The sequence below is a fragment of the Falco cherrug genome, chromosome 1, assembly GCF_023634085.1.
Source record: "Falco cherrug isolate bFalChe1 chromosome 1, bFalChe1.pri, whole genome shotgun sequence".
NCBI lineage: Eukaryota > Metazoa > Chordata > Aves > Falconiformes > Falconidae > Falco > Falco cherrug.
The window spans coordinates 124,172,289-124,194,570 of NC_073697.1; the positions used below are offsets into that span (position 1 = coordinate 124,172,289).

A 22,282-nucleotide genomic window follows, 5' to 3' on the forward strand; every position below is an offset into this window, starting at 1 on the left:
GAGAGGAATGTCATGGGACATTGTGCTGTCCCGGGGACAAATGCTGCCTCCATCAAGAGCGCTTGATGGAGGAAACTGAGGCCAGTCCTCCCCTGGTATATGTATAACATACATCAGCCTCCCTCAGATGCCGGCTGAGTATGAGCAGAATAGATACTCAATATATACAGAGCCCTGTGTAGTAGATTTCTTTCTTTAATTCCTATTCCATTAAAAGGAGTCTTACCTTCAGACTGATTCTGTTCAAATTGAAATTTCATTGTCCATATACTCCAATACCCACATGCCCTAATGAGCCGTTATAGCTGTGCAAGGTACCATTTAAAACCAATAATAATAATAAAAAAAAGGAGAAAAGTTATATAAACAAGTTTTTCCTACGGTTAATTTTTAGGGCTTTAAGGTTGAAACCATAAGCATGAAACCTTTATTTCTCCACGAACTACTTCAGATCCTCTGCAGAGATTCAAAGTCAGGGTAATCACAAAAAATAAAATACTTATTTTTGTAATAAAAATATTCATGCTGTCCTGTAAAAGTTGTTTTAAAGTACTTACTGCACTGACCGTGATCATCTTTATTTTGGAAACCTATGACCAGCTTTTTGGGAAAGGGGAGTAGTACTATAGTAAGGACTATCGTATTTTGACAAAAGTATGTTTGCCTTGTAATTGTTTTATAGTAAGAATGTGACCTACTGTTCCCATCTAATAATGCCTATTGTAAACAAAGTCATCATGATTAATAATTTTCATAATAAGAAAAAATAGGCATACACACACATTGAGTGTTATCTCAATTTGTAAATAGAGGGGGAGTTACAACTTCTTGTTTTAGGGTATACAATGAAAAATCAATAAATTTATTGCATCATAGCAGTTTAAGAATCACTTCAAAAAATTCATACAGGCTTGTCTTTAGAAGAGCATTTTTGTTAATCTGGCAAGTGGTAAACTGTAACTTGCCAGATCTTCCTGCCTTTGTGTGTCTTTTGCAACAGAGTGAGATTATTTTCATTAAAAAAGGAAATATTTCTAGGACAAGACTGCCTATTATCCAAAATCCAGATGAGCAATTTAAAAATCAACCTTGGTGGCTTATGTTTGGACTGGATCTTATAGGTAATTTCCAACCTAAATGATTCTATGATTCCATAATAGTTATCAGTGATGCTTGCTGCTCAGGTCACTCATGACGTCTAACATCGGTAAGAGTTGCTTTTCATTGTAAACCAAATGGTTAAAAGCAAAACAGACATGCCCTGCTGCTGCATTTCATTATCCCTGGAAGAAGACTACAAAGCTTTCTGATTAAAATCCCTTTTTAACTAGTTCTAAAGCAAGTCTTAATACTTTGCTTCCAGTTACTGTCTTTTCTTGAGTTTTTTGTTTTGTTTTGTTTTGTTTCGGTGGTGTGTGTGTGGGGGGTATTTTTGGTGGTGGTGGTTTTGGGTTTGGTTTTGTTGTTGTTATTGGGGGGTGTGTTTAATTCCCAAGATCAGTAAAGCGACTATTTTTTTTCACTCTGAAACCAGCCTCCTACATGTTAACAGTCTGGAAGCGTAATTAAAGGCCAGCGAGCAAACAAGAACTAAAAAAATTATTTTTTTTTTTTTTTTTTTCCAGAATTTCAGCATTACCTGGAACTGAACAGAAAAATCAATCTGGTCAAAACAACTAAACCCCCCAGGAGAACCCAATTATATTAATTTATTCCTGCTTTGCATAGAGGTGTGACACAAGGAAAAAGATCCCTCATATCATTTGCGTCACATCCAGAACTATCAAACCGAACAGCCTAATCCTGCTGTAAATGTGGACATCAGCATTGCTCCACACCTAAGCCAAACTCAAGCCCACTGCTGTCATACTGTCAGTTATCATTTACAGATGGTGGTTTCCCACTGGTCCCCCAGCATATGAATTTTTGAGGGTCAATCTTTCTCCTTCCAACTCAAAAATCATAGAACTCATAAAATGACAAGCATGATGGAGCCTTACAGGACTCACCTCACCCCTCCCCTAGGTCCGATGAGGGCACAGATAATATCTGCAGCACTGTTTAGAGCAGTAAACCCCAAAAGAAAAAATTAATTTCTTCATTTGGTCACCCACTGCAGCAGTTACCCATCATTATACCTAAAATCTTCAGCGTTATGTAGGTAACGCAGGCAGCTTGGGGCAAGGGGGTATGGGACCTGGTTGCAACTTAAGAGACATGGAAAATATTCAAAGGTCATGATTTAAAGACCTTTAAAATTTTACTTCTTTTCTAAAATCCTCTCCTGAAGAGCTGCATAATTCTACATAAAACATCTCACTAAAAATGGAATATTCGCTTCAAACGTACTCCTGAGGAAATTCATTGCCTTTGTATCAGAGGTGCACTGCCGGCACCGAGTTTATGACCTACTGTAAGAGCTGCTTCATTTTCTTCTACACTGGTCCCTTCACAATACTTTCATGTTGATTTTTTTTTCTTCCCCTCTCAATTGTGGTTTTTTTCCCCACTTGTTTTATGAAACTGTATCTTAATATATGAAAAAAAAAATCTGAACTTAAATATTGTCCTCTAGAGTTCTCAGAAGCCTCCCTACTGTCAACTGCCTTTGTGTAGCTATACATTATTCCAACATCCAAACCACCGACGAAAATATTCAGCTCCTGCATCATCTCACAGAACCTCACAGTTGTTCAAATTTAGACTGATTTTTCAAACATGCTTAAGATAATAAAGCTCCTGAACAATTTCAGTATCAAGGGGCTTATTAACTTTAAAGTCCTTTGCGTATATGTCATCTTCAACATCCACGAGGTCAGCTGCCCTGCCAAATGGGATGAGATGGCTTTGCCTTTTCATTTTGCATCAACCCACATCTGTATCTCATCAATTCATTCACTTCTAGGTGCTTAAATACTAAGAACTCACTGCGATTCTGAGAAGTCAGATTTAATCTCCCTTGCCTGTACAGTCACTTGCCCTCATTTAGATTTTTTCCACTTTTTAAGTTCTATTTATTTTGCTCGTAAGCCTCCTGTGGATCCTATAGTATTATAATAACTGAAAGGAAAATAGTGCAGATCCAGAGGTGGGGATGTCCAAGTTCTTGTGCACTCTATATTAAGTTTTATAAACTTGTACTAAAAATAAAAGAATACAGTCAAACACCATTTTAAATCACTAGTGGCTTGTTGTTTGGTTGGGGTTTTTTATTATTAATTTATGCGCATTGGAACTGGGAACACTGTAATACATCACATGCAGTTTGAAAACACTTTTTGTCATTATGATCCACTAACAAGGGGAAAAAAGATTTAACTCTCAATTTCAAAGTATCCTTTTTGAAAAAAAACTTGACGAGATTCCTCAACATGAAACACAACAAAGCTGCTTACAGCAGCAGTCAGTTTTTGAGGCTGCTCTTACATTTTTTACAGTAATTTACTCAAATTCTAAAGCATTTCAGCAATGGCTTTAAATAGTTTTTATGAACACCGAGCAATCTTCCAAAAACAAGCATCTGAATTGGAGACAGTGTTTCATGTAACTTTAGAGTACAATAGCAGCAGGAGCTGTTAAATTGTACTCAATAGCATCACCATAAGAGAGTTGGCCAAGAAGAGAAGATGAATAATTTCTATTCAAACTACAGAGAGCCCTTAGATAGCAGCAAAATAACTTCCTGAGTCGGTATTTTGCTGAGACACCAGAGCTTACACCCTGCCAAGTATGAAGGAAACGTAGAATTTTTTGATTGTATGAATTCTTATTTCATCTGAAACAGGATATTGTTCCCCAGACACCATCATTTCAGTACTAGTCAAGGACGACCACTTTATTCCCAAGTATTATTTTCCTTTTGGCACAAACACAGACCTTTCAACCAACCATTTCAGCTCGTCTGAGTAACGCAAAAAGAGGGTGATTACAAGCTTTTGTCTCTCTTACACTGCCTTTATTAAGGCATTTAATTTTAAAGTAATAAAAATAATTTATTCCCTCTTTCACAGCGATAGAATGCCATAGCAAATAAAAATGTTACATGAGGAGACAATATTTGTACACCACTATTTTTAGCATGGTACAGAACACAGGACTTTTATACAGCTGAGCAGTCAGTTTATTAAATACCTGGCATGTAAGAAAGGCTAGGAAATAAGAAGAGGTCTGTGGATGGCATAGTCTGAAATACCTTTTGTTTCCCAAATGACTGCATTTAAGTATCCAGCAATAAAAAAAATAACTCTAATTGCAACTGTAAATATATTTGAAGAATTTAGTGAAACTCAGTGGAGCTCTCCCTTCCGCAGGGGATTGCTGCAGCCAAAACGTGCTACAAAGTCTGGAAAACAACTACGCGGCAGAAATCAAGCAGGAAGAAATAATAATAAAAATATTTTTAAAGTTCAACTCTCTCTTTCAAAGGAGCATTATTTTACGGTATAATTTGACCTCACGCTTCAGCCACATATACGCATTCAGCTTTCATGGAAGCCAGAAGGAAGTTTCTAAAAATTACGGGGTTTCTCCCCTTTGGAGTCTATCTAACCAGCTAATAACCCTGCTGCTCCGAAACTCTCCGTATCCCTGGAGGCATGGAGCGTGCATGCCATCCTATCTTGCCTCAAGACAAATCTATAAATAAGCCCTCGCTGCCGTGTCCTAGATAGCTCAGGCCGCAGCAGGCAGGTCGGTGAACGCTCACCTGCAGGAGCTGCCTGCAAGAAACGCCCCTCTGCCTGCCAACGGCCTTCTGCGTCCGGCTGGGGCAGGCTTCTGCACTGGCATTCTAACGTGCACAATCATCTAAAAATTACAAGATGCAATAAATATCACACCATATATTTATTATAATTTGTACTTATTACTCTGGAAAAAAAATGTTTTATTAATTACAATATTACTCTTACAATTAATGGAAAGGTTACATCACGCAAAAACACTGGAGAATTTGAGTATGTAAATTAATTGTGCACCTGCATGACATAATTTAGAAAAGGACTATTTAGTATTTAAAACTCTGCCAATTATTATGATAAGCTTTATAGCACGCTACATTTCAGAACAAAGCTTGTGCTAACTCAGGAATAAGTTACTGAATTGTAAAAGGGTAGACATTATAGTCAAACATTTCAGTAAATTAAAAGTGTAAGATTCTACAATCCTCTTTGTGTAATAGGACCCACTAATGTATCACAATTTTAATAAAACATTTATTTTCTGTTTGCTTTTAATCTTCAAATTGTTTTTGTCATATCACTTCCGTGTAAGTATTGAAAATGGTCATTTGGTAACCCCATTTCTAAAATAAAGCATTAGGCTGATTTATTTAATCACCGAGGCCAAAAACCAAAAGTCACAAAAGGCAGTCAGCAATATTAAATATTATTAACAACCTGCCACACAACAGATTCTACCACCATGAAGAGATTCTCGATAAAATTAAATGGCCTCACACAAATGTGTGTTCTCATTTATGAACTTCAGGAGAAAAAACCCTGAAGTTTCAAAACAATTAATCAAGAACACTCTCAAGACTCAAACCATACATTATAAACACAGAAGACCTGCTTGTGAGCGTCACCACTAAAATTTTCAATCACCCATAACTTCCATTAACATCTTACATCACAATTGAGCACCAGTTGTAAAAACTAGGCTGTTGGGGTTTTTGGTTTTGTTTTGGTTTTATTTTTTTTATTGTGCTACTTGTGTTTTAGGACCGACTGAAGCAAATCAACAGTGTATTGCTTATGTTAATGAGTAATCAAACAGATATTCTGTAATTGTCCAGACTGCTGATGAAGTTCTGGCTCTTCGATGCCCAGCGGGTATTTTGCCACCGACACTTCTCCTCGCCTGGGTGCTGCTAAAGCAGTGACAGGCAGACGCATCGGGATGAACCTGGCACGTTGCCTCCCTTGGTCCGCAGCTGGTACTGGTGACCTTTACTCAGTTTGGTAATAGCAGCCACTCACCCGATACACAAATTTTGCCTAATAAACTGGAGGTAAGAGTTTCTAGGAAAGCAGGTCCCGTAGCAGATAGCTCCGTGCAATGCGGGTACTGGCACTGCCCACGTACACAATATATAAGGTGTATGGAGCATTACAGAGCTCCGAGCATCACCCAAATGCCATCCAGTGGGATGGAAATGGTTCAACTATACCTGAAGGCATCTGGACCGCAACAAAAAGTGGTGGCTATGGCTACTTTCTTTTAGAAGCAGGACATGGGGAGAGAGTAGGTGTTGCCACCTGCATTCTGCATGACAGTTCAGTGATGGGGACACTCACCCGGACAGGGGGAGACCTGGATTTCAGCTTTTCTGTATCTCTAGGCACTTCTAATGTACAATTTCCAATTCCAAAAGACTGCTTTAACTGTTACACTTAATAGACAGAGCTAATCTCCACACTTCACTTCAAAACTTTAAAAATTCAAGAACTTTCAGAAAAAGAAAGGTATGAAGAATAATTTGGGTTTCTTGTTCCTGCCTTCATGATTGCTTTAATAGTAGCCTCCTTTGACAGAATAATGCACTAAGGAACACGGAGCAAGGCCAGCCTGAGGACTGGCTGCCTTCCCGCTCGGTGAATGCCTTATGCCCCTGCCCTGGCTTCCACGCGAGTGCTCTGCCTACCTCGTTATTGTCAAAAGTCTCTTCCTTTGACTTTCGCCATAACCATTGACCTCAGCTCAGTCAAGTGACTTCAAGAAAGCTGTGCCCTATGCTAAGTGGAAAGAGATGCTTTATGTAGAGCCTGGAATAACTCCTGAGGGATGCATCGTGGCTGCACTGGCACTTCTGATGCCCTGGTCCCATTCGACATGCTTAACGAACCTTTGGCAGTATCCACATTCTTTGCACAGGTAATCAACGTAATTGCTCCGTGTTTGAATCTTGACTTTTGGAATCTTACTCCCTGACGTGATTTGTGGATGTCCATAACTTCTGGTGACTGCATCCATACGTAGCAGGGCCCTTAGCTTAGATATGCCGAATCTCACTGTTGGAGCAATGTTTTTGGGGTTGTCACGGCTCTTAAATGGCAACAAGCAACCAGGGCTGCAGCAGGAGCAGCTGATGAAAGATGAAGGAAGTTTGAGATGAGGAGCTGAGCGCAGAAAAGTGAATAGGAAAAGAAAGGTGGCTGGAGATACAGAGAGCGATGAAATAACAGCGCATTTCATGAATTATCAGAACTGAATATGGAAAAAGATGGAAAGGTGAAAAGAAAGGCTTCTGTTACAATTACGTTTTTAACATCATTCTGTTGATTTTAGCAATATTTTGAGTACTGTGAAACTTCTTCCATTGTAAACAGTCACCAAAGTAGCAGTAATTGAAGCCAGGTGATCCCTGGGGAAAGGTACTGTTCAGGAGCAGACCCAGGAGATGTTCACCTCTCCATAACGGGGGGCTGGGCAAGGGGAAAGTTTGGAAGAGATGAGATGGATGTCGAGGACAGCAGTGTCTCTGTCATCACCTTCAGTGTGCTGCCACAGGACTGTCAGATCTGCCCCCACTAACTCTCCCTGCGACCAGTGGAGAAGCACCAACCTGGTTTGCTCTCTGGAGGTGACTATCAGCTGAACAGGGAAAACCGAGTAGGGTAACTACACTCCTAACATAAGCACTTTTCTTATGTACCTAAATTTAGATTATGTTAAATGTTTAAAAACCAAACCACTTCAAAAATTCTTCGCAGTTCTTCGCCATTTCCCTGTATTTAAACCTAAAAATAAGAAAACTTTTAACATCTCACATTTTCCAAATACCCTTGTGGCTTCTGCCCATACATTGTTCATTGATCTCATGGCTAGCACATTAAAACAATTCATGAGAAGCTCATTAAAAATGAGCAAGAGAAGTCTTCTGGTGCATTTCATCAGAGGAGATAATAGCCTGCAATCTAGAGCATGAATATGTTGTAAGAAACAAAACAGGGCCGGCCAGACAAAGAACACTTGGAATGTATTGTTCCCATAAGCAGATGTTAAATTACTTCACTGTAAAGTATTATTTATAAAACCCAAAGAAACTTTATTTTTATGTGAACAAACACGTTTAGTTTATTATTTCAGCAGGGTGATACAAAATTCTTGTACATGTGTCTCACCGTGTAAGCCGATGTGTTGAAAGTGAAAACTCGTTGACCAAAAATGCTACATGTATATAGAAATATTGACGGAGCAGGACAGAACGGGTGTATCCCGACTGGTACACCAGCTCGAGAATGAACATAATTGTTTCAATAACCTGCCTCAGATAAGCCAGCTGGCTCAAGATTAAACTGTCATCTGACTGCAGCTATAGATCCTCGTGTGCAGAGAGGACAAGGGCCAGAGTTAGTTCTGAAGATACACCTTGAGATAAGATAAGATACAAAGAAAGCTCAGAAAAAGCCTCAGCCTTTCCTGGAAATTGTTAATATCAAATGCAACCAACAAAGTAAAACGCTGGCTTCACACTTGGATAAACACCTAAGGATTGTCACATTCTGAAGGATATTGTTCTTAGTCACGCGTTCATTGCCACTTTTCTTACCAAAAATAGACCTTACTGTCCATAAATATACACTTCAGAACTGTTAAAAACCCCTCAGACTAATATTATCTATCATAAAGAGCCTATTGATGTTGTTTGTAATTCATTCTCACCGGTGAAACAGCAGCAAACTCCGTGTAAAAGCAGCGTATGAAATGTCGATGTACTTACATCAGTGTCGGGTCCCTTGTCAGCCCCCGGGCAAGAGAAGGTAACAAACTCATGGCACCTCTTATGAACCACAAAACAGCAAACTAGTGAGAGAAGGGAAACCAACAGTTAGAATGGCATCATTTAAATTACTATTTTTTTTCTGTTGTAACCAATTACAGAGGAAATGAAACTTACAATCCAATATTTCATCTGCAAGTCAATGAAAGAAAGCAGAGCCTAATGTTAAATAAAGACGCACGAGGAAGGCAGACATCAAGTAAACAATATAATTAAAGAGAAGATAAACATGTGCATTTAAAAATCAAGACTCTACCAAATGATAAATTTTTACTGTTTAAGACAGCACACAGTGTTAAAGCATAGCGTGGGATGGACAATTCTAAGAAGCCACATTTCCTAAATCTGAATCCCTCTCTGTAACGGGAACTGTCACTGGAGCAAAACCCATCCTTGGGTACGGGATGTGTCCACCTGCATGCCTGGGTGAACATGTCTACGAAGATCCAGTGATTTTACTAGTTAATTACTTCTGTGAGAAACTAAAGCTCTGAGTGAAGACTGTTGTAGAGAACAAAGTGTTCCCGTATCACAGAATGGCAGGAGATAATGGGAAAAGAAAATTAGCTCCTGATTACAATATGACTGCCATTTAAAATTTATGAATGACCTGAAAGAACTTTTTCTTTCTGGAAATAAGGAAAGCTTCTTTTAATTTAATTATGTCAGGTGACCAAGGCTACAGGCTGTGTCACAGCATAGGTTGTGCATGTCCCCCCAAACCACGTAGAAAGAACAATTTGCTTGAGTGTGCTTACTTTGAGAAGCAGGTATTTTACTTTTTACCCTCACTACAGGTTCTTTCTTAACGTTAAGCTTAGTTCAGATATTTCAAAATTGGTCCGCATTCCAACAAAACAGAACAATCCAGATTTCAGATTGTGAAGCATACCGTCAAGCAATGAGTTGGGAGATTATAATGAACGATCCATAAGTAACTCACAATTTCTTTACAGATAACATTCCCTGACCACTTCAAATTTTCATTTCCAATACGTAAAAGTACACTATTTCAAGGGACACTTCTAAATAACAAAACAGAGTTCAGTTGATTGTGATTGCATGAGCTTCCTCAACTTCAGTGATAACGAAATCAAATTATGTCAGTACTTCTAAGCAGCTCATTTCATGCGGCACCTTTAACAGTTCTCTTCCCCGTTTAAAAGGTGTATTAATTTCTTTCACCTAATGAAGACAGCTGAGGAAGATGTTACCAAGTGCACCTTATGTCACTGCAGCACACATCCATGAGGCCACCATCGTGCCAGGCTGGCCTCACCTCCATCCTTCAGTCAGCCGCTGACTTTAACCAAGTCTGATCACCCTCACATGTTTCTCCAGCTATCTTTCATCAGCATCCCAGGCAGCAATTGTTTCCCACTGTTCTATTTCTGACATGGCATATGTTTATTCTTTGGGCAAATGGAATAAAACGGGCTTTGCTCCACCGATTGCAGATAAGCTATGCCGACTTCACATGAGCCAGAGCTCTGGCTCGATGCACGCTGCCCACTTGGTTGTCTGGTTTGTTAATCAACCTAAACCCCAATGAATCCTACAATTATCATTTTGATGGTTTGTTTCTACCAACTGAAAGATCACTTAGTGGCAATTACTATTAATATTACTTGCAGCTGGAAAAATGCTTCACTTCCAAACTGTATTTTTGGTTTCAAACCTTCCCCTCTTGAAGACAATAGCCTGATTTATGTTTGCAGGGGTAAGTCACATGCAAAAATATAATCTCATTACATCCTTCAGGAAACAAAGAAGTTAATAATTACTTTGTACACAGTGATCATACAGTTAGAAAACGCAACACAATCATCAATGCAAAAGATCTGAGAAATATCTCTGGAAAGGCTGAAGAACAGAACTCCTTTACCGATGTCTGTTTTTCAAATTAGGATCTTAGGCTATTCCAACACTGCCTTTGCCCAGCAGGAGGGCGTGTTGCAAAAATTGCACATCTGGGGATCTATTTTGGGGCAATATTTATAAAATACTGTAGTCACTTCCTAGGTCTGAGTTGACAGCCTCTCGTAGTGTGCTACATTCATTCAACTAGAGACAACGTTGACCTTATTTTTAATATGATAGATCATAAGTGTCAAGATAGGTAGAAAAACCAGCACCACTCATTGCTACAGCCTTGGTCTGTGGTTATGAACTTCAGCTGCTAACTTCCGTGACAACAATGCTAATCACGCTACAATGGAAACTCCAATTCAGCTGCCAAAGTAAGCAAACCAGACAGCACGTGTCCTTTTGAACTTTCAGCTACACTTCAAAAAAAAAGGGACTTTATTAAGGCTTTGATTACCGATGTTGGCTACTCAACTTTTAAAAACGTTTCTGCCCAGTCTACTAATAGACTGCTGTGTGCACCTCAACATGGAGAGTCTTCTCAACTCTTTCTCCTTTATTTCCCAATTGTACTTATGATGGGTTGCCTACCTGCAAAGAAGCTGGTCCCTTAGTAGGCAATTTGAAAGCATCAGACCTGTCTCACCTTTTGAGAATACTCAGATGGGAACCAAATAGTCTGACAAAAAAATAAACAAAGGAATAGGCAGCTCTCATGGAATCATAAATCTAAAGGGAACTGAGGGTCAGCTAACATCCTTTGTTAGCAGCCATCATTTCCATACATAACATTGAACATCCACATTTTCATTTTGAAATCCAGCCGTTAAGAGTGTATTTCAGCATTAGTTTTTAAAGTTTTCTTAATTTTATAAAGCATTACAGAGCTAGAGAATTCATGTAAAGATTTAATTAGTTCAGGTAAGTGCAAGCAAAATGTTGCCTGCTTAAAATAACACGCCGTTATTTTAGGAATAGAGATGAAAAATAACCTCTCACTTGTTACTTGTTTTGAAAAGAAGTTAATAGCCTCACATCGCTTACTGCAGCTGTTAAGAAGTCACATTATGTTCACCACCTTCTTGTAACGAAAGTTATATTACACTACTTTGAGGGGACTGCCAGAAAATTTGTTGCTTTACATTTTAAGACGAGTATAAGTAGAAGGGAGCTGGCACACATTATGCATAGTAGCTTGAGAGCAAGTAGTATCTTGAGGCTGACAGTTAAAATGAAAAAGAAAATTATTGAGGCATTTTCCTGTTTTGACAGCCTGATTTTGATCTGTGGTGTATATAATACGGCTGTGAGCTTCCATCCTTCCTAGCTCAGGGCTTGCAGGAGACAAACACCCTCTGAGAAGCCCGGGGGGGCGGGGGGGGCACAGGGAGGAAAGGAGAGAACAAAACAGGCCTTGTGTGGCAAAACCAGAGGGACTGCTAGTTCTCCACTGGCATGCTGCATCTACCAGGCTGATCCCTCGCCCTCCGTCCTCCCAGCAATGCTGCGGAGAGCAGAAAATGCTAAATGGCTATCAAGAAAAAAAGGAAGAATGTGGTGAGAAGCACTCAGTGCGTTCTCAAAGCAAACAAGCAGAAGATGCACTACATGATTGTGGGATTTATGATACATAATGGAGGGTAATTTATTCTATCCAACACTTTTCTGTTGGTGCACAATACCATGAAAAATATGTTGTTATTAATAATATATATAGTCATCAGTCACTTAGAGTTACAAGGCACTGCTGCAATTTTCAAACTGTTTTTCTGAATTATGTGATAAGTGAAGGTTATCATGATATATTGTCAGGTGAGAGTTATCTGCTAAAGAAAAATACGTTTCTAGTAGCTTTGACACAGACTGATGAGACAGAAATGAAATACTACAATAACAAATAACAGATGCAATCTTCTCTATTACATGATTTGTAAAGGAGAAAAGCCATTGTTGAGATCCAGTCACCCATGTACCTGAAGCGCTCTACAACCCACAAAGAACCGGGATCAAAAATGTCAAAAGTCCTATACTTTACCATTTGGAATAAGAAAAGTCCAACCGATATTAAAAAATGAAAATTACTTTCATACTCCCACTTTTGGAGGAAAACCAACAGGTTAGATGAGCCTTTCCAACAAACACCACACACCACAGTATTTCTTTATTCAGTAAAACAAATTAAGCGGCAAACTTAAAAGGGGGAGACAGTATATTTCTAAGACAATCTAACTGAACTGCCAGTTATTATTATTGCCTGTAATCAGCGAGGTTTCTTCAAGTCATCTTTGACTCATTTTTGTGATGCTCAAGACTATTCTCCCAACTGAAATGTTAGCTTTAGAAAATCCCAACCACCATAAAAATCATGTATTATCTTCCCATCTAAATAAACTTTAATGCCATGGCCAAACTGTTAAGATGTAATTAGTTGACCACCACCACCACATATACATATTCTTGCCTGCGTAATTTGCGTCCAGGTTTCAAGCATCGATTCTTGCAAAGGAAGCGCTAGAAGGGGTCTGATGGGCAGCAATGGGGAAATAGCTCCATGTGCACCCAGTATTTGTGGTTGGGTTTCTGCTTTGGGGTTTTGTTGTTGGGTTCTGAACAAAAATTTGTTCTGAATTGGAGTAAGGAGTTACAACAGAAATAAACCAAGCATGAAATCACTCTCTGCATTACTCTCAGAGGATACTAGAGAAATTTAAGGGCTTCTCCAGTAGCTTGGAGCACTGCGTAATTTTTATGTTCCTGTTTCACATGCTTTGCATATTCGGTGAGGCCACAGAATTTTCCCAAGGGGCCCATATTACTGGCTGGCTTGTATTTTCTGCACGACACCAAGCAGTGAATGAATTTGTCACATGGCATGCATTAGTTCATTCTAAGATTAAATATAGCTATTACATTAAATGGAAATAGGGTACTACCTCAAAACAGACAAATAGTTTAAATACCAAATACATTTGTTATTTAAATAAGCAGTACTGTTTTAATCTAGTCCTAGTAAATTAATTTAACTCGGGAACAGAAGCTATTTCCAGAGCAAGAAGAGTAACAATTAAATAGGATTTAGCTAGGATTTAGCAATACTTGTCTTTCTCCTTCTCTGAATCTGTTATAAATTGTGAAAAAAAAAATGAAAATCATTTTATATTGAATATAAACAAGGCCATAGATTACAAACAGACACAAGTCAGAAGCAGCGCTAGCTCTGAATGTTATTAGCGTTACTGAATCCACAGGGAATTTTGGAAAATTACATTACCCTAACTTTTTCAACATATATAATTTATAACAAATCTGCGAGTTTTTCTGCCAGTGTTTCATCCCATCTAGAAGAGAGTGCTATCTCAAGAGAGTACCGAGGCTAACACTTACAACTGCTGTACGCAATCTTTCCACTTGGCATTTACAACACTTGTCTCACTAAAACAGCCTACAGCCCAGCAAGATACAGCCTCTTCCAGGATAACATAGTCAATAAGAAAAACACCACCTCTCCACATTCACCTTAACCTGCTACTAAGCTTCTTAAAGCTCTTTTGTAACACCATGAGGTCACGCAGCACCTTTACAGCACTAATCTGCATAGTACTACAGATTCCTTGCTTCATGGATTATCTTTATTGCAGGTTCTGCAAAACTCAAACTACCTTCTCAAAGAGGCATCGAAACTCCACCCTGAAGTACAGAGACTACACGAGATCAATATCGATAAATTAGGGCCGATTCCTACTTCTAAGCTACAACTCTACCAGTCAATAACTGGTTTGTGTATTCTCACGTTCGTACATCTGACCTTGCTGCACAGATTTTCTTTTTCAATTCTGTCAAGTTCAGTTAAGCTAAGGCAGTCAAGGGGAGGACAGAAATGAGATCTCTACTACCTATTTTTAAAAATTAAAGAGAAAGTAATGTTTAACTGAAACAATATCTTATTTGTGTGAAAGGATTATACAGATCGTCCGGATAGTCTTAACTACTCAGGTCATTAACTCCTTTACGCTGAGTATAAAACAGATGGATGTCGCTGGTAAGCTGGCTTTGCAAGATCTACAACAGTGTGCAAATAGTCTGTAGGTCTGGCAGAGAATGCACATACATTTTCATTTACCCAAACAACTTCAATGGAGCTGGTAGTACTGTAGGATAAAATTATGAGTATATACCTGCAGCTATATTTTAAGGTGTTTATAAAACAGTTTGGATTTAGCAAAATACCTCACATAACATATTCAGGCACATACTATAGATTTGTCATTTCTGCCTTCCATGACAGGGAAAAGAAGGTAAATGATAAAGGTTTTTTTCCCCTAAAACTATAGCACAATGTTTGCAAAACTGACAGTTTCAAAATATTAAAGTATTTAACGTAATATGAACTATTCAACACACTTTCAATCTACTTGTTAATGATGTACTTTTAAAAAGACAGATATCATCATTTCTATGTAAAGTCCTTGCTAAAGTTTCACAAAGCTATTAATCTCTCTCCTTTGAGGCGTCCCATTTTATAAAAGAATAATAACCCAGAAGTCATTTATCAAAAATGGTGCTGGAATAGCTATTTCAAGAACTTGTAACAGCAAAAAAGATGACCCAGTATCACAGACTTTTTATATCGCTTCTGTAGTCTGAATTCACTTTAGTTTAAAAATCTGCTGATCTTAACATGTTGTATGCCAGCAACAAAGACACTCCGGGTGGCTGCTGTAATCTGCTTTGTAGCTGTGTACAGGCACATCAGCAAGGAACAGCACGGCTCTTTCAATTAAAGAACTCAACAACATAAAAGCCCGTAAATGTTTCTTGTTGAACGCCGAACATTCATTCTTCAGATTTTTCAACGCAACTAATTCAGCAGTGACCCTAATCGCAGAAACAGGATGTCTTAAATAAAGCAGCTGCCTTCGGTCTGATGCATTACCTAAAGCAAAAATAAAGGGCCGAGAAAGTGAGCAGCATGAAGCAGCACAGGCTGCACATGTTTTAAGACTGTAGGAAACAACGGGATGCAAGATGAAACCGATCCCCACAATGCAGCTGTTGGATTTTATTTTGTTTTGTAATACAGCTGGAATCCTGGACGGCAGCAGAAAGCAAAGTGCTTTTGGAAAATCATGGTAGCTGCCCTCTGCAGGGCACAGCCTCACTGAATCCGGTCGTGTTACCTAGCACGAGAAAAGAATGAGGTCCTCGGTGAGTAAACCTTCTCTAAACCCAAGAGCAATCACAATGACTTTGCTCTTAGAAGCCCAGTGGCCACCGCACCCCACGTCCTTCCAGTGGTGCCTCCATCCACCCAGCCCAGGACCAGCCCAGCAGAGCCCCAGCTCCAGAAGCCAGCGTGGGCAGAGCTGCTCCTCCCGCCAGCCAAGCTGAAAACTTCATTGTTCGCTCATGAGAAGCCTGATGCACTGAAGACAAACATCTGAACGACTCAGGCGATTTCTTAATCTTTCATCTCATATTAAATCACCCACATGGTCAGTTTAACACAGCCCGCGCCACGCTTCACAGCAACGTCTGAATCCATTCACAGCTCGAAGCATGGAAAACTGAGGAAATACAGAAAGCATGCTAGCACAGCTGTAAGGTATTACTGTGAGGTTTTTAGAAAGAAGTTAGAATGCTTTAGTACCATTGTTACAGCTTGTTTTTTCTCAGCACTTCATAATTTAATGATATCAAGCTACTGGTGGCTGTAAACCAAAACATTTCCTTCTTTGAGTATGATTTGTATGGACACAAATACAACAAGTGAAATGCCAGATCTGAACGCCAAAAGCTGAACGCTAAGTATTTTAGTATATTTTGAATTTAAGTCTGGGCTTTCAGTTGTGTTTGAGAAACCTTGTAACGTACTGAACAACATTAACGAACCTCGCTTGCCAGTAGACACAATCCATACAGTAATTCCGTTATTGCCAAAAGATGGTATTTATTCTTCTTCAGGATAGGAAGAAGTGAAGCCAGGATAACAGCAAACAAGCTGTTTGAAACATGAACAGAGCCATATCCCAAGTACTACACTAAAAGAAATAAACTTCCCGTGATACCTGTTTGGACATAATCCTGATAAAAGAATTACTTCAGAACTGCTCATACAACAAGGATAATGACATAATTCTACATTTACTTACATATGCAGAAGTCACCAAAAAGATGATAGAACCCTCTGACATTTGCTTTCACATAATCATAATTCCAAAATAGCGCAATGGGACTTCAAATGTATTAGAGCAAAAAACTCATGCCTTGCTTATTTACTTATTTATTTTTAAAAGACACCAGTTCTTTCTAAAGGATCAAAGATCTAATTTCACAAAACAAGTGTTATAATAGCATGTAGGTGCCATTTAACGTTTATGCCTGGTATAGAATCATATAAATTTAAATATGGAGAAAATCATGATACTGATCCACAGAAACATCAGCCCAGCCACCCCTTGTTCTCTTCAGCCAATCTCATTTGCTCTTTCCAGTTCCTTTCAGCATGGGGAAGGTATAAATTAAAAGATAATTATAAAAACTTCTTGAATCTTGTCACAAAAACCCCACCTGGTATTGTTTAATGACAATGATTATCGCCATAAGAGTTAAACTTGCTATCTAAATGCACTTTAAACTGCAACAATTAGCTCATTTTTGTTTGCCCAATTAATGAATTCTGTAGACCGCTCTATGGTATATTCTGTGCTAAAGTGACTGCATTAAAAATGAAAGATATTCACACTGTGCCCCAAAGTCACAAAAAAACCCTTGCAAAGGCACTATCTAGTCTCTTGCTGACACCACACCAAATCCTTTGGATATAATGAAATTGCCGGTATTCATTGTATGATGGTATTTTCAGTGCTCCATATAGTGTCTTTAGTTAGAAGATACAGATACATTCCCATTTGGTACAGGATTGTAATTACTATTAAGATTCAGATCCGGTAATTTATTCTACGTTAGCTCCAATGTCCTGAACACAAAAAAGGTATTAATACATACGTTACAATTCTGTTAATTTATAACTTATATGAAAATAATAGTCCAATCCACTAACGAAGGGAAGCAATTAAAGACAGGTGAACAGCACCAACGGGCACCAGGGGCAGCAGCAGGTGGCTGCAGCAGCAGGTGGCTGCAGCAGCATGGCCCTCGGTCCCGGTGTCATACTACGCGAAGCAATTGCTTAATGCAGAATTCTGAAGTGAATGGTTATTATAATTGAAAGACAGATGATTACCAGATTACTTCTTATATACCTTGGCAGCGACCCGCTAGAACAGGCCAAGAGTAGAAGCAGGGGATGGGATGGATGTCACAAGTGTCACACAGCAGCAGCTTGCATTGGTCTGCACTAACGTGCCTCTTGCCTCCTGTTCTCTCCAGGATTTTTGGACAACTAGGACTTCACTGTCAACGCCGCTCACCATTCCTGCCCTCCAGAAGTTCCATTTTTATCCAACACAGATATTTTTTATTTTTTTTTTATGGCAATAACTATACTCTGCCTCTCTCAACCTATCAAGAGTGTGGCTCGAATAGCAAAAAAAAACATTTTAAAATAAAGAGGTGCAAAAGATGTGGCTGAAATTTTCAAAGGATCCAGCGGAAAAAGAGAACATTCACCTCCTTTTGGACGTGAGGGATACTAATAAAACCAACTGACAATCACTTTAGACACTTCCCTCAAAGGGCTGAAGCTGGGGTTTTTTACCTGACCTACCCATTATGTCTCAGCAGTAGCAGTATATCAGGATATTGAAGAGGTTTTGTTTAAGGTTTTTCCTGTTGCTGTTTCTTTTAATTATTTTTATGTTACCCAACAGATGCTCAATATTTGTTGCAAGTCTTACCCAGTTGCATACATCTTATTAAAGGGTCATTGCTAGAAATTTCAGTATCACTTTCCTACTCTCATCAGTCACTGAAAACATTGTTTCATCATAAAGTAACTGCAAGCTCTCAGGAAGAAAAACACACACACCAAAAACCCCAACAACTCTGCATTAGACTAATTTCAGTCTGAAATTTATTGCCAGTGTAAGACAACAAACACACAAAGAAACCCATTACAGAATTAAGGAAAATCACCGTCGGCCAATAGGTGGAAGATTTTTTCCCTAGTATGTTTGAAGGGTACATTACTCATAACAAGCCGATTAATTTCTTTGGTTTAGTAGTTATCAAAATTTACATGGTGGAGTGAATGACGTAAGTTTCAGTAATTCATTCAAAATAGCATAAGTGGTATTTATAGGAAATACCTGTAGACTCAGAGGTAGGTAGCACATACATAACGAAATATGAAACCGTGGAAACTTGTCATTTAATTATGAATGAATTATTTACATTTGCATTGTAAAACATTTACAGGGGAAAAAAATTCTAAACAAAGAAGTAGTTCAGCTGGGAGATTTGCAGCAAAAAAACCAGCACAGCAACCGTCAGTGGAATCTGTCACCATATAGTCACTGGAACTTTTGAAGTGAAAGGTATATTTTGAGCATGAATTCAGGAAAATTGAATTAATTGTACCCATCAATCTATTAATTCAGCACTAGGCTCTCATGTAAAGCCCGTCTTAGTTTACGCATCTTGGTTCCCAGTGCTTTGCCAGCACAAACGTTTGCACTCCCAGGGAAACACAACATCAGCACGCAGAGCCGGCATAGTGATGATTTCTTAAGTCATGGTTAAGTGACCACTTAAATTTGACGTATGGCACATTGCTATCAAAACCAGTGGCCCTGTCTTCTTGCTTCTGTGTTTTAACATTTATGCAGTCAATTTTTTTTGGCAGGGTTAGGTTTTAGCTGGACCAGTTCCCTGAGCTAGCTCAATACACAGAACATCAAAGTTCACGTAGCACAAAAATAGAACTACAAAACCACCAAAGCAGCCTCAATTTGTGCTAGATTTATACTAGATAAAGCACCCATGTAATAACAACCTATATGAATATTAAAACTCAATCCATCCTGCATGATTAAGTAGAAGAACTGAGGGAATGTCTCCGGTCTGTCTACATGGTTGACAAAGATTTCGAAACGTTTTTCAAGTTCCTAGAAATTGATCTTTATCTCAAAATGCTCCTGCAAATTTAGCCTATGTTTCAGTTCATAGTTCTTAGAAAGAAAAATGGCTATTCTTGTTGCCTTGACTATGAAAATGGTATACAAGCATTTTCCACCATATGGTTATAATTGGGCAGTTTTTTCTTGCTCACTGACGCAGCAATATAAACAGTATTTCTTAGTATATGTCAGATTGAATGAGTAGTCTTCCCATGATATGGAAAGGTAAACATTATTTCCTATCCCATGTATTTACCAAAAGCAATATCTTAGCTTAAGTAAAAAACGAGGCATGAATGTCAGTGACATGTTAGCTGATGTTCATCTGAGAATACCGTTTACAACAAGCCAAGAATTTTCAAGCGGTAGTAAGGGACTGGAATTCATTAAGCCATGACGCAACACCCCTCACCCGCCCCCCCCCCCCCCCCCAAACAAAACAAAACACCAAAAAACCCCAAAACCGAGATTGCAACTCATTCCTGCTCACCATGGAACATGCATAAAGGGTCTACAGTCCAAAAGCAAAGCAAATCCATTTCTGTCATTGCTGTCTTTTCAGACTGCTTTTATTCAAGGTTTTACTGTATGACATATTGGCACTTTAGAAGAGATCATAAAGGCAACTGAAAAAATTAAGGCATTCCATAATTGCCCAACAAATCTATAACTTAAGGAAAACAACAGTGACAATTTGAGCTTTCAGTTGACAGTTCTTAAAATCACAAATTACTAACAGGCAAAATAAGAAATCTCTATTTTTCACGTGTTTAAAAATGTTAACAAACTTTATGAAAGTTTCTTGAAAAACTGATGAAATCACTTTCTTTCGAACTTTAAAGCTTTTCTGACATAAAATATTATTTATTTCCTCACTAACTTAACTATCCCCCTTCTTATATACAGTGCAGCAAAGCAATTCAGCCTTTCAATAATACACATTTAACATGGTTATAAACTAGTCTTTTACAAAGACTCCACAATGCACTTATCAATAACCTGGGATGCTGTGTTGTTCCAAAACTAAGGGAAGTACTTCTGGCTCTACTCATTCTAAAAGATAAAATATTGCTAGAGGCACAGTATACATCACCCCATTAGGTATCTGGACAAGTTAAAATGGACCTATTTTATTTTTACCCAGGAAGAATTAAGTATAGGTCGGAAATGTAAGCATCATTAGACTCCCTGCTTAACTGTAGCGCTTTCCTAGCACTCCAGTGAGTTGAGGGGGGGAACAGACACTCAGTCTGGCATCCAGCCCCAAAATGACATCTGGGAGCAGTTAGTCACTAGACACACAATGCATGAAATGCGGATCTGCTTTCTACCGGGCAGCACAGCACAGCGCAGCAGTTGGTTGCAATCAGGTCCCACATTTCCAAACCACACTGGTGTAAGAACGGAACTGCATGCACCCACAGATGCAAGCGCACAAACACGAGTGCGAGAAAATCCATACAATCACGGCAGAGGATCACACGCAGACAGTACTGTCGATTAGCTTCCATGAGCCCACACAGAGGAAGGCCAGGGATACCAAAATTAAAGCATTTCAACATCAGATTTCTTTGCCGTGCAACAAAGCCCATACTGTGGTGGTGGGAAGAGGTGAAAACTGGGAACAGATGACAAAACCTCAAGGTTGATCCGGAAAGCCTGGGGCAAGTCACCTCTCCAACAGTTTTCCCAGCGCTACAATCTATATTTACGCATCTCTTCCTTCCCAGGTTGTATAATTCAGACATGCAATGTTGCCCATTGAATGTCTCAGTTCCAATAGATCAACGTTTGTACTTGGCCATGTTGCTCCTTAGGTCGCAGTTTAGTAACAGAGATTATTCCATATCTAGTTTGGAGCAAGATAAAAACCCCACTTTTTCCCATGCAAGATTTATATTTAAGTCTTTATAATCAACAGCCTGAATAATGCCCTTTTATGCAATGCAGCTCATTCATTACATCTCACCCACACTTCTTAAATGCTGTTTAATAATTCTGATTATGAATATTCCATTATTTCAGCCAAAACCAGTTTTTATTTTCAATCACTTTATGCCTTTTAATGCTCCAGACTGCAGGGTACTTAAACCCTTCAAAAGTTGAATAAAATAATGCAGTAAAACTGTATGAAAGCAAGTGATTTATGTAAAACTGCATGTTCTCTCTGTAAACAATGTGAAACTGTTACACAAGTGGATGGAAAATAACAGATTCCAGTAGATTCCAACAGGCATGCAAACAGATGAATTCTACATGAATTATGTTGAAGTGGTATAATAAATGTAGAACTAATTTCAGACTCCAGCATTTGAAAAAGTGCATCCCACATACAGAACAGTATCATACATCAACAAACTACTGCGTAAGAAATCAAGCTGCCATTAATACCTGGATGCAAGGTGAATTTTCAGTGCGGCAGGAACTTTGCTTTGAAGCTCTCATGATTAAATTGTGAATATGTCATTCATATATTCATTGCAGAACGTTAAAATGTGAGTAAACTGTGTCTTAGGGAAATGGCCAGGAGAAGAGGAGGGAATGTGAAGAGCTGACA

At 38.8% G+C, this 22,282-nt stretch overlaps 1 protein-coding gene across 1 annotated transcript in view; it reads right to left on the reverse strand.

Moving 5' to 3' along the window:
• PRKCA (protein kinase C alpha) overlaps positions 1-22,282 on the reverse strand; it is a 159,964-nt gene that overhangs the window by 90,980 nt on the left and 46,702 nt on the right. Inside the window, exon 3 of the mRNA XM_055727561.1 lies at positions 8,723-8,805. Coding sequence (XP_055583536.1) covers positions 8,723-8,805 — 83 coding nt within the window. The remainder of the gene's footprint in view (positions 1-8,722; positions 8,806-22,282) is intronic.